Below are 13,227 nucleotides of genomic sequence, written 5' to 3' on the forward strand. Positions count from 1 at the left end.
CAAAATCTGCTCCATGTCTAATCTGCTCTTCAAGTTCAACCAACCTCCCTAACGCTTGCTGCTGAAAAGAAGCATGGGGCTGGCTAGCTCTTTCCCAAGGGAGTCTGCCAGGTGATAGCCACAGGCCAATTCACAACACTTGGCCTCCAGAGGAATGCTAGGTCCACGTATGTACACACTGGCTACCACTGATGATTTCTCACTGGGCCCTCTGCCAGAATCCTTCTCTGAGCCTTCTTACCCCCATGCATTGAAATAACAATGCTCTAGCAGTACCAGGAAGAATGCCAGAATTTACATGCTTGACAATTATACCACCAGCTTAAAGTACAAAACCATAATACCTCCAATTTGGGGTGAGTGGGAAAAGACAACGATAATCTGGTTAAGTATCTGCTTACCTAAAGATTTCAGGAATTCTGAGTTCCTCCTGTGTACTCCTATCACTTCTTGATCTGCTGCCCACCCAGCCCATACTCATAAACTACAGACTACTAGCCTATTTCAATTCTATTTGCACATACTGATCCGTTGGTATATGCCATGACCCTGAGATGACAAAAATGAAGAGAATATAGCTTCTGCTCCTAGGAGTTCACAGGCTCTAAAGAAGACAAGTTATGGAAATAAATATAGTATTCTACTATTATCTAGTACACTGGAACAAAATTAGGTTTTGTTTATTCTTTTACAATTATCTCCTAATTGGTGGTAGTTGTGGGGAACTTGAAAGTCCTAGTCTTAGCCATTTTAGAATTGGTTTTTCCAATACTCATTTTCAAGAAATACTGGAGAATAACCTAAGTAGGTCATAGAGTTATAAGATCCCCAACAGATGGGGAGCAGAAAGGTAAAACACACAGAAAAAAAAGAACTCCTTCTCTGCAGCAGTTCATGTTGTTAATCACACCCTTCATGAAACTTCTACTCTGATTTCTTCTCCTATCTCACTAAACTGGTTAAACAAAGAAACAAAAAACCCACAAGCTTTCTTTTTTTTTTTTTTTTTTTTTTTTTTGAGACGGAGTCTCGCTCTGTCCCCGGGCTGGAGTGCAGTGGCCGGATCTCAGCTCACTGCAAGCTCCGCCTCCCGGGTTTACGCCATTCTCCTGCCTCAGCCTCCCGAGTAGCTGGGACTACAGGCGCCCGCCACGTCGCCCGGCTAGCTTTTTGTATTTTTTAGTAGAGACGGGGTTTCACCCTGTTAGCCAGGATGGTCTCGATCTCCTGACCTAGTGATCCGCCCGTCTTGGCCTCCCAAAGTGCTGGGATTACAGGCTTGAGCCACCGCGTCCGGCCTAAACCCACAAGCTTTCTACCAGTGATCTGTCACCTTAAGATCTACTTCCTCGCCCCATCCTGAGTTTCTTAGGGGGTTGTATACTATGTTTCTCTTCTCTTTTTCTAAGCTAACTTGTTCATGCCTATGGCTTTAACTACCATCTATATGACTCCCGTATCCATAAATGCAGTTTTACAGTCTTACCTGAGCACCAACCTGTGTTTACTGGACACCTTACCCTTATTGCCCCCAAAACTCAGTCTACACAACATTGTCTTTCTTCAAAAAACTCCCCACCTTCCTTCTACAGTCTCCCCCTGCCACCCCCATCTTGACTGGCAGAATGTCCCAACACACTCCTATGCTCAAGGAGAAACCTGGGAGCTAACCTCTACTCCTGTCTTCCACCAGCCATCGAGTCCTACTAATTCTATCTCTTGTCTTTCAAACCTGTCCCTTCCTCCCTATATTCGTTGCTATAGTCTTATTCCACTCCCTCATTATCTTTCTCCTATGCCAGGGGACCAGTTGGCTAGTCATATCCCCCACCAAACTTAATTCCCTTAATGAGACAGACACTATTTTCCTCATTTTGAATTGTGCCTGCCCTCCCCACAATACTGCTGGCACAGTACTTTGCATGTTTGTTGAATGAAGAATAAATGGAGGCCCTGTGAAGTATTCCTGCATAACAATCTACAGTATTATTCTCACCTAAAATCTATTAGAGATGTAATCAGTCCCAGAAGTTTGTTTTGCTGGTAGGAAAAAAAGAGAAAGACCGCACTTCAGAAATAGAAGCCACTGTTGTCTTTATAAAACACAGAATTGTGCTGCTGCTGCTGCTGTTGCTTGCTTCAGAAGGAACTGTACATTACAGCTGCTGGGATAGTTTCACGATGGACTGGACAAGGTACAGCTCAAAGCAGGACACAAACACAAGTCTCAAAGGGAAACAAATGCAAACAAGTACACAGCTGTGGGGATCCAGAGACATTTCCCCATCCATGCTGGACTTGAGAGGGATAAAAAGTTTAGAAACTAAAGTGAAACCCAGAGTAGTCACACATGCCCACCACATGGCTGCTAAGTGCAACATCACACACCAATTAGGCTGGACTGTGTGCACAGGAAAGTAATTTCATTTTTCCTTATTGCTACTACACCAAGGGACTCAGTGCATTTGACGAATGTCTTTACTTGCACAATTCTTGGAGGGTTTCCTATTTTCCTCTGTAGAGAAGGAAATCTCCCTTTCCCACCTCATTCTGTTTTGTTTTTAGCTCATTCCTTCCCCTCCCTTTCTTGGATGCCCAAACAGCAGCCAGAGGTTCTAAGTCAGTGTGAGTAGAGTAAGGGGAGAGCACCAACCCAGCCTCTCTCCCTGCCCAGGGAGAAGGCAAGTCCTATTAAGTTGGAGGAAAGAGAAAACCAGAAAATACCTCCTTCCCAATCTGCTTAGAAGGCCAAATAGTAAAAAGTGCCCTGCATATCCCTGCCATGATCAGATTTTAAGAAGGAAGGTATTCCAGCTACCATCCTGGATTGGCCTAGGCCCCATATATAAATAAAAATAACTTCCCCCAATGTAGTTTCCAAAACTGCCTTTTGGCTAGTTTGAGATGATTTTTCTACCCTGAAGGGGAAGAAACTTCCAACCTTGTTAGTTCACAGGATTCCAGGTCCAAAATTGTCCCACCAGCCTTACAGATATCCTATGGGCCAGCTAATAGCATGCCCTTGTCTGCCCATCTTGAGTGCTGGCCTTATTCACAAACAGAAGAAGAGAAGTATCCAAAAACACTGCTGCTTAGCTAAATAGGAGGCCACAGAGAAGCTATCTAGCAGGTGGGCATTAGGAGCTTTTTAGGGAAGTTTCAAAATTCCAGGTACCTTCTTCTTCGGCTTTATGTTAAGCATAAGTTCCCAGCAACAATAGCCCCAGGCTTATCCCTGGAGGCCAGTGTAGCACCTCAATCCCTAATGGATCAGGTTGGACTGGATAAACAATCAAAGAACAGGGCTCTCTCCTTTCCCACTTTTTATTCAAATTCTCTCCATTCTCTTCTCATCACTCTTTCCCTTATGTCCATCCCCTAACACTCAAGCCCAGGATACCCAAGTAGCTCAACCCTAAGACAATCTCAGAAAAGGCAGGCCCCAGGTAAAGAGAAAAAGAACCAGATTTAGTAAAAGCAATGAGAGAAACCAGCTCCAAGGAGTGGACAGGTGTGGAAAATGCCAGAAACCCTCCTGACTTCACACAAGTTGGGCAGGTCAGTTGCTCTTCTCTCGTATAAGCTTGAGGGCAGTCCAGCCCAGGTGAACATCTCTGGGCTTGGGGAACAGGTTCTTGGTCGTCTGCAGTCAAGGAGCTAAGCCTGACCTTGCCAGCTAACAGTGGGATCATTGCAGCCATGCAGAGATTTCATCATCACATAGGCAGGCAGGCAGGCAGGCAGGCAGGCAGGCAGGCAGGCCGGCCAGCAAGCAAGCAGAGTGAATAGTAGAAAAGGGAAAGGAAGCCAGGGAAAAAGAGAAGAGGAAAAGGAAGGCAAAACAGTGGTACAAAGAGAGCAAGAGACCCATCTAAGAGGATGAGGCTGGGGGTCCCCCAAGCACTTCCTTGAAGCTTGGGTAAGAAGCACCACTTAAACCAAATCCACATGAGCCAAAGCTTGCTGCCAACACCACTTCTCCATCTGCATCCACCACCTTTCAAACAAGAATAATCCTCAAGGTCAGGGTTATTTTTCAAGTCTCAAAAATTGTTTTTTTACAAAAAAATCAGAGTAAGAAGTCATTTCTTGTCATTGCCCAAAGCTGATTCTCTTGCTTTTTTATTTCTTGAATGGCATATGCCATGCCAAAGGGCTAAAAATGCATTTCAAGCCCCAGCTGATAACCAACTGGAGAGAGTGAGGCAAAGAGAGAAAAGGAGAGAACACAAACTTGTTGCTGGGAGTAGAGGCTGCCACCTGCTCCCTATGGACATTTGCAAATGCTGGTGAATGACTGGACCCTCCAGGAATAGTGCCCTGATCCTAGCCCCAAAATGTACCCAAGTAGAGAACATGCAGAGCCCACTGTCCCAGAAGAGCTCCCCTCCCCAAAGGGTGACAGAACACGAAGTAGACTGTATATGAAGGCAATGGACAGGGCAGATGGAGTGTTAGCATCACTCTCTTTAGGCACTTGTGTAAGGAATGTAGGCTCTCCAGTGAGCTGCCTCCTCCCAGAGCCCTCCATTCTGTTCTTCAGCTGGGCTTGTGCCTATAGGGCACCCCATGCTGTAGCCAGCAGGAAAAAAGTAAAGGAGGAGTTACTCAACAGTCCTGATGCTTTCTCCATAATGAATGTTTGTGCTACGTTTTGTGAGTTGCTGAACAATGTAGCCAACCAGAACAGAACCTGGGACAGATTGTTTTGCATAGCAAATTCGGGTCATACAAGGGCAGCTGAGGAGAGGAAACGGTAGTTCTAACTCTATAGGCCAGGATTTAGACCCTCCTGCCTCCAGCTGGCCTCCAAGCCTGGGCTAGGTCTAAAGTAATCATGGCTTCATCACCAGATCAGATAGATCCAAACCCAGGCTCCTCAAAAAGAGGAAATTCCACACTGAAGTTGCAACTCCCCATCCCAAGCGGTGGGGCAGGAAAAAAATGAACAGTCAAGGAAAAAGGGCAGGGGGGGATGCTTGCTTCAAGGCCAGCAGAGACCAAGCTAGAACCACCACCTTCTCCAGTCCTGCAAGACAGCCAAACCCCATGTCTCAAGACAAAAAGAAAAAAAAAAGCTCATGCCACCCACTCACATGCCCTAGTGGGAAACCAGGAAAAATTCATTTGTGTAAACAGAAGCAATAGGGAGCAGCAAAATTCCCCAGCCTGTCCACAGGACACACTGGAATCTAGGATGAGCCAAAGGGTCAGAGGACAGTCCAGAGGAAGGAAAAAGATGCACTTGCAAGAAAGAGTGCAGGACAGTGCAGAGGAGGGAGGCTACAGCAAGAGAAAGGTATTATCTGCACAGAGGAAGGATGGAGCCCGGACCCCATCTTGGGGTGATAACCACCCCCTCCCTACCTAGCCAGGTCAGAGAACAAATCAGGTACACAGTTCATTCTGATGGCTCAATGTTTCCGGGATATAAACTCATCAGGCATGGGAAGGATTTCCAAATTTTGGCAATACACTCAAGTTATGGTATAAAAATAACATTTTGTTTTCTCTCTTTTTTCTCATTTTAGACCTAAGAGTTTTTTGTTATAAGACACCCCAGTTAAGAAATATTGAAACACAAGAGACTTGACCATCAAGGGAGAAAAGAAGCCAAGAGTGAAAAATGCTATGAAAGTAACTCCAGACCTGGGTGGGGTGGGAGGTAGGAGGAACAAGGAGAAAAGGAGGCATAAGTGGAAAGGCCAGGGGCCAGTCATCTCAGCAGCTCCGAGACTTGTCATGTTTGAAAGTGCAAATGTCAATGGATTTTAACCATCTTGAGGTTGTGATCTTTTAAAAAGCTCAATGAATGAGGAAGTCAATTCCTTCAAATGCAAAATAGCTGGCTTTCTGGCTGGAGGTTTGTTGGGTCTGGGGTATTTCTTCCCCATCTACCTCCTCTCCCACCCCCACCCCATTCCCCAAAGAAAGGTACAAAAGGTTGCAGTTCTGCAGCATTACCGTTACAGGGAAGGCACTGGTTACCCACCAGCGGGCGGAAGGAAGACAGGGTCGTGTCACTTCAAAGCTAAGTGCCATAGTGCCTTAAGTATTACTAGGGGCTGGATGTCTGTCAGGGAGGAGAAGTAAGGTGGGGCAGAAAATGTGGACAGAGAGGAATAAGGGGAAGGGGGGGTGGCAGCTGGGGGAGGAGCAACCAAAACCATTAAAAAATCTTCCTACAAACTGGATTCTGAACCCATTAAAACATCTAGTATCCTAAAATATTGATCTGGGTCTGGTTTCATTTTTCTTCTTAAACAAATCTAGTCCTTTTCTGATTAAGGCTCCTAAAAAATCCTTCCCTCCTCCCACCCACTTTCTCAAGCCCCTCACTTTCCCATCTAAAGTATCAAACCCAAACCTAACCAGCTTTTGTCTGCAGGGCTACAGAGTTGACCTTACCAAGCTGTCAAGCATGAGTCTTTAGCACTGTGAGTCACATGAGACACCTGTGTGTATGGTGGGCACCAGTGCTGCCCCTTTTGGTCCATTGGGGTCAGGGCCAGATGTGACAAGATGGGGTGAGGGGTGGGGGACATGAGGTTGATATCAGAGATTTCTGGCTGGTGGTCTGTCTTGCTGGCCCTGTTCCCCACTCTTACACCACCTCTACAGAAGGAAACAAGGCGTCCTACACTCCTCCCTACCCCACCTCCCTCCTCCTTGCTTCCTCTGGATTTGGGTGGCACAGCTCCTGGGGCTTGGAAAGCTTTCTTCTATCCAGTGAGGTAACAGCGTTCTGCCTTCAAGCGAAGTACATGGTGCGCAGAGTATCCTGATGAACCTGCACGGCTTTGGCCAGGGCCTGGGGGTCCCGCCCATTGCTTTGCCCCGATATGTGGCTCCCCTCTCCACTGAAAAGGAAAAGATGAAAGAAGTCCTTCCTGGTGAACTGAGCTGCTGCTAATTCCCTCACCCAGCCCTGGGATGCCAATTCCCATACCAACTTAAGAGAAAACCCCAACCCAGGATTGGGCAGAGGAGCCCAATGACACCAAATTGGACAGCACTCCTTTCCTTCTACCCAAGGAAAGTTGAGAAGATCTGGCACAACAGGCTGAAGCAAAAAGGAGGCCAACCTGATCCCAGGTCTCACCTGTCATGCTCCTTGTCCACCAGGTGGTATCGTGCCCGGAAAGCCACCAGGCGGGCATAGTAGGCAGGTGCTGGGATAGAGACAGAGCGTGTGCATCGTACGTAAGTGTGGCACAGCTGGTATGTCAGGATCTGGAGCTCATCCGCTGTGAAACGGTTGTCATCCCAAAGAACATAGTAATGGGATGGTCGGCTGGTGCCCTGGGAAGATAGGAAGATGAGGGTCCCAGGCTGAGCAGAGGAGATGGCTGATAATAGGGGAACAGGATCACTATTAAGAATACGGCTGGGTAGATAATTCACCCATGAACAGGCGGATGCAAAACTACCAATGTCATAAAGCACTCTTCTTAAAGGTAACCTGCAAGTGTACTCAGGGCTTATTAAGAGAGCAGTCCTGGCCGGGAACAATGGCTCATGCCTGTAATCCCAGCACTTTGGGAGGCCAAGGCGGGTGGATCACTTGAGGTCAGGAGTTCAAGACCAGCGGGGCCAAAATGGTGAAACCCTGTCTCTACTAAAAATACAAAAATTAGGCCGGGCGCAGTGGCTCACGCCTGTAATCCCAGCCCTTTGGGAGGCCGAGGCGGGCGGATCACGAGATCAGGAGATCGAGACCATCCTGGCTAACACGGTGAAACCCTATCTCTACTAAAACTACAAAAAAAATTAGCCGGGCATGGTGGCGGGCGCCTGTAGTCCCAGCTACTCAGGAGGCTGAGGCAGGAGAATGGCGTGAACCTGGGAGGCAGAGCTTGCAGTGAGCCAAGATCGCGCCACTGCACTCCAGCCTGGGCGACAGAGCGAGACTCTTGTCTCAAAAAAAAAAAAAAAAAATTAGCTGGGCATGGTAGCGCATGCTTGTAATCCCAGTTACTCGGGAGGCTGAGGCAGGAAGGCAGGAGGACCGCTTAAACCCAGGAGGCAGAGTTTGCAGTTAGCTGAGAGTGTGCCACTGCACTCCAGCCTGGGGGACAGAACAAGACTCCACCTCAAAACAAAATAAAACAAAACAAAACAAAACAAACGAACATAATTTGGATGTCATTCAGTGATGACTGATATATTGTAGAGGCAATGTGAATAAACAATTCATCTTTGACCCATTGGAACCCCAAGATATAGCCCAGCTACCTGGATGCCTGCATGGCTGCACAGATAGAAGTCAAACTCAAATGGATGGGTGATGTTGGTGTCCACTGTGGTCCCAGCTGGGATGTTACCACTCTTCCCAATCTGTATAGAGACAAACACAACCAAGATCCCAAGACCTGCCTGGCCCTAACTAGGACCCTGGCTCAATTCTACTCTGACTTCACCAAAATCCCAAGAACAAAGCCAAAGTTGCTATTCCCAGAGGGTACTGAATCTTTAAATAATATGCTTCTAAAGTCACACAGACCTATGTTCAAGTCCTATTAGCTGTATGATCTTAGCAAGTCATTTAACCTTTCTGAGATTAAACTGGAGATAATAATAATACCTACCTCACAGGGTTGCTGTGAGGAAGACGCCTTGTACAGTATCTGGCACATAGGAGGAGTTCAATAAATGGTAGTTCCCTTTCCCTTCTCTGGGAGCTGGTCTATATATGGGGTCTAGGCCAGGGAGCTAGGAGGAGGGAAAGGAAGTATAAGGGAAGGAGGGGAGGAGGTGGACACTAGTGAAGGCAGTGGTAGAGGAAGGACCACAAGAGCTAGGAGGAGGGAAGGGGCCAGGGAGGATGAACAGGACAAGGACTAAATCCCCAGCCTTTATCTGAAGGGCTTCTTCTCTATTAAGATAAGGGAGACAGAAGGAGGGGACGGGAGGTCTCAGTCCCTCACTCACTCGCTCGTTCTTGTCAGCACAGAAAAGGCGGGTGTGATGGCGTTTCTGCACCACAATATAAGTGATCCCAGGCTGGTAGTCCTTTTCCAGTTTGATGCAGGCATCACGAATGGCCAGTAGCTCATAGTGGAGTATCTAGGCACAAAATGGAGAGGGAAACAAAGAAACACACAGTTCCTCTTGAGTTCACATACCCTTCTGAACTAAGGAATTGCCACTTGTAATATAGCTTTTTGCTCAGTCTCCCTTTATATGCTGATGCTCAACAATTAGAGATGATAGGCCCTTCTTGTCAAAAGCAGCCTTATACTCAGTTCACTTAATATGTTCCTATAAAACCTTGGCCAGGAGCCTTGGCATCAGAAGACAACAAACATCTGGTTCTTGTGTATAAAGAGACCTAATATCAAGACACAGAACCAAGGTTCACAGAGAAATCACTAAAATTACAATGCCCAAAGTTAGTTTCACTCAGGATCAGGCAGCTAATGAGAGTTCTCTTTTGGGCTCCAAGAGCAGACAGGTTGTGGACCACCAGAGAAGAGCAGACATATAGCTCCATAATGGGTGCAGAGAGAGTAGGTGAATTCAGTCCTACAAAGCAAGCAGGATTATTAGAAAATGGGCTAGCTAAAGGAAAAGCTAGAAGTAAATAATCATAGGCAATAGTTTCCTATGGCCATGGATGTCAGATATAGAGGGTCAAAACTGTATGGTACAGAACGATAGACTTTGGAATCAATTAGACGTAAATTTAAGCTTTAACTAGTTGTATTACATTGGGCAAGTTATTAAACTCCACTAAGTCTCATTTTCTCCACATCTGTTAATGTTACTAAGACCTGCTTCACAAAGCTGTTATGAAGACTAAGATAGACAATTAAGTAAAAGCACAGAAAACCTAGTAGGGCTTAATAACTGCTGATTGCTTTACTAAGCAGTTTGAATTTTAACCCAAAGCTATGTGAAGCCACTAGACATTTCTGAACAGATATGTGATATGATAAATGTGTCTGATATTTTAGAAAATACTGGATGACTTAGAAATTGGGCATAATGGCCAGGCACCGTGGCTCACGCCTGTATTTCCAGCACTTTGGGAGGCCAAGGCGGGTGGATCATTTGAGGTCAGGAGTTTGAGACCAGCCTGGCCAACATGGTGAAACTCCAGCTCTACTAAAAATACAAAAATAAGCTGGATGTGATGACTCATAGCTGTAGCCCCAGCTACTTGGGAGGCTGAGAAAAGAGAATCACTTCAGCCTAGGAGGCAGAGGCTGCAGTGAGCTGAGATCATACCACTGCACTCCACCCTGGGCAAGAGTGAGACTCTGTCCCCGCCAAAAAAGAAAAAAAGAAAAAAGAAAAATAGAAACTGGGCCTAACAGTTAAGAGCATAAACTATGGAATCAGACCAATGTGTATGAATCCCAGTTCCACTCCTAATTAGCTTTGATGACATTAAAGAATCATGTAACATTTCCAAGCCTGTTTTCTCATCTGTTAAATGTAAATACACTATTATTCCATAGGACTATTGTAAAGCATTAAATAAAACATGTTTCCTCTCAGATTTAGGAAAAAACACACACACACACACACAAAAAAAAAACGTGAAGTGCTTAGCACAGTTCATGGCACACAAGAAGTTCACTGGAACAGTAATTATAATACTATTAAACGGTAGTCAAGGATACCAGTTCAGGATAGAAGTTAAAAAAAAAAAATGAAGACTGGCAGTAAGAATGAATAGGAGGAGTATTATGAAGGAAGGTCAAAACAGCATTAGTCCTCAAATGCAATCTCCAGACTATCAGCATCGCCTAAGAACTTGTCAGTATTGTAAATTCTTGGCCCTCATCCAAGACTCATTGAATCAGAAACTCTAAGGGTAGAGCCCTTAAAACTGTTTTAACAAGCCCTCCAGGTGATCTTAATGTAAGTTAGCATTTGAGAATCACTGGTCTAAACAATCAGTCTCCAACAGGAACCAACTACTTAAATAGGCACTGAGAGTCTTCTATTATGATAAGAAAAATCTACAGATGCTTGTATACTCCATCCCTCAGTTGCCATCCTTGCCCCCAAGTCTACCCCATTTAGCAAAGTTCCCGAAGAAGTGACACACCTCCCAGTGCCAATAGCTTAGAAAAGGTAGTAGCACCTAGCTTTCCAGCCATGATGTGAAGGTTTTCTCCACCTACTGTGGGCCCTACCTGGGGTAGCTGGCCTTCAGGGACCCCATCTCGGTAGAAGATGATGCGGGTAGGCTTGAAGCGGGTGGACTTGTAGAACTGGATGAGGAGCTCACGCACCATGTAGGACAAGTCTTCAATGATCTCTTGGCGTGGTCGCTGTACCCGCACAGTAGCACAGTATCGGCTGGGGTGGGCATCCATACTGCCTACCACCTGACAGTCAGAGAAAAAGGATTAGCTCCTAGAACCTTCACCCTCACTGTCAGGCTATGGGTTTGTGGAAAGGCTTCTTAGCAAGAAAACTGCAACTGAATGAGTAGGGCTTGGGATTCAAAGAGCCCTGGTTTCAATCTCTATTCTATCACACAAGCAGAAGTTACTCAATCTCTCTGATCCTTTTTCCCCTTCTCAGATGTTGATAAGAACACCTGCTTGCAGTGCTACTGCAGTCCATATTAAGCACCTTACACAGGGCCTAGCCCACAGTAGGTACTTGATAAATTGATTTCTCTACCCTTTGCAGAGGAGCGTGTGAAGGTTTAGTACTACTAGATCAAACAATGGCCTCTTCCAGTCCCAAGTTTATCCTTTTTCCCATTCAAATGCTAATCTACCCAGGAATCATGACCATAGTAACAGTGTTCTTGTGGTTGATGGAAGAAACGCCATTTAGAAAGGAGACAGTGGCCAAAGCCTAGGAGGGATGGCCACAAGAAAAACAGGGATAAGCGTATTATAGGGTTTCCCTGCACTTACTGAGGTTAAGACCAGTGTGCCTACAGAAATGTGAGGGTTTAGGAAACACAAGTGGGAAAGGAAGTCTGATCCCTAGCAATTTGGAAGCCCCTAGGAGACAAAGAGCAGAAAAGTCAGGAGAGAGATAGGAAAAATATCTAATCTATTACACAGTGAGGATGGGCAGAGGAAAGGATAGTCCCATCAACTAAGTAACTCCCTTTAAAGGGATTTCAGAGAAGATACAGTCCCTCTCCTACATGCCAAAAGCAGGCATGGGGAGACAGACATTCAAATGCAGAGCAAGAGTGATGCAGAATGAGTCAAGTCTCTGGCTACACTCTCACTACTCTCCCTGAAAAAAGACACCATACAGAGCTACCTTTATGACATATCAAGGGAATGGGAATTGGGAATAGCGAGCTAAATGGAGATCTTATGAAGGGTCAAGAGCCAGAGCTGAGGGAAGGAAATCATGGGCAGTTTTGAGGACTCAGAGTGAAGAGGAGAACTTTATGAGGCAGCTGGAGAATATCACTCACTGCTGTGATAGAAGGTTTTTTCCCATCCCCTGCTGGGGGGTGTGTAACATCTGCTCCCAGGAATATCACTGGCTGTTGAAAAACGGCAGAGCTGAGCAAGGAAGAGAAAACAAAATGGTGAGGCGTTGGGTCTTCTCTAGCTGGCACCATCCAATACCCACTCTGCTCTTCTCCCCCTTGTGTCTGATTCACTCTGCCTGGCCAGGGTCCTATCTCTTCATCAATTCCCAGCATGGTACCTTGAAAAGGGCAAGTGGACAACAGAGTTCATACCGCTGGTGTGGGACTAGGATGTTGTTAATGCCACCAAGTTTGACATTGATCTTGAGGCAGAGGTTGGACAGAGTCTGAGGTGAGGTCTTGACCACATTCTTCACCTGCACACACTGTGTAGCCATTCCCAAGAGTGTATCTCCAACACGTTTCACCTCAGCTATGGGCGGGGAGAGAAATGATTAGTGCATTCAACAAACATTTACTGAATGCCTACTAGATGCCAGGCAGTGTATGAGGTGCTAGCGAACACAATGATGACAGGAAACACGTAAGGTCCCTGCTCTCATAGTGCTTACTAAATAGGGACTAATTTTAAAAACTGTGAAAATTACAACACTGATAAATGACACGACAGAAAACTTCATGGAACAATGACAGCATAAAATAAGAAATAAAAACCTAGTCAGGAAAGGATTCTTGAGTAGGTAATGATTGAAATGAAATCTGAGGACAGCAAAGGACTTAGAGGAGAGGGAGTTTGAGAGAGAGCATTCTAGGCAGAGGGAACAACATGCAAAAATGCACCCTGCTAGAAGATAGCAAGA

At 45.8% G+C, this 13,227-nt stretch overlaps 1 protein-coding gene across 5 annotated transcripts in view; it reads right to left on the reverse strand.

The window, feature by feature from the left end:
• Nucleotides 1-1,399: 1,399 nt before the first annotated feature.
• Nucleotides 1,400-13,227, reverse strand: part of AGO1 (argonaute RISC component 1) — a 42,458-nt gene continuing 30,630 nt past the window's right edge. For 3 of the 5 annotated variants that reach the window (XM_077992674.1, XM_077992688.1, XM_077992683.1), the window contains exons 13-19: nucleotides 12,680-12,839; nucleotides 12,407-12,497; nucleotides 11,148-11,342; nucleotides 8,932-9,066; nucleotides 8,236-8,337; nucleotides 7,103-7,302; nucleotides 1,400-6,860 (exon numbers count right to left, since the gene is read on the reverse strand). In XM_077992674.1, the coding sequence (XP_077848800.1) occupies nucleotides 6,752-6,860; nucleotides 7,103-7,302; nucleotides 8,236-8,337; nucleotides 8,932-9,066; nucleotides 11,148-11,342; nucleotides 12,407-12,497; nucleotides 12,680-12,839 (992 nt within the window). In that variant the 3' untranslated portion in view covers nucleotides 1,400-6,751. 5 annotated transcript variants of the gene reach the window in all.

Source organism: Macaca mulatta, chromosome 1 (assembly GCF_049350105.2).
Source record: "Macaca mulatta isolate MMU2019108-1 chromosome 1, T2T-MMU8v2.0, whole genome shotgun sequence".
Lineage (NCBI taxonomy): Eukaryota > Metazoa > Chordata > Mammalia > Primates > Cercopithecidae > Macaca > Macaca mulatta.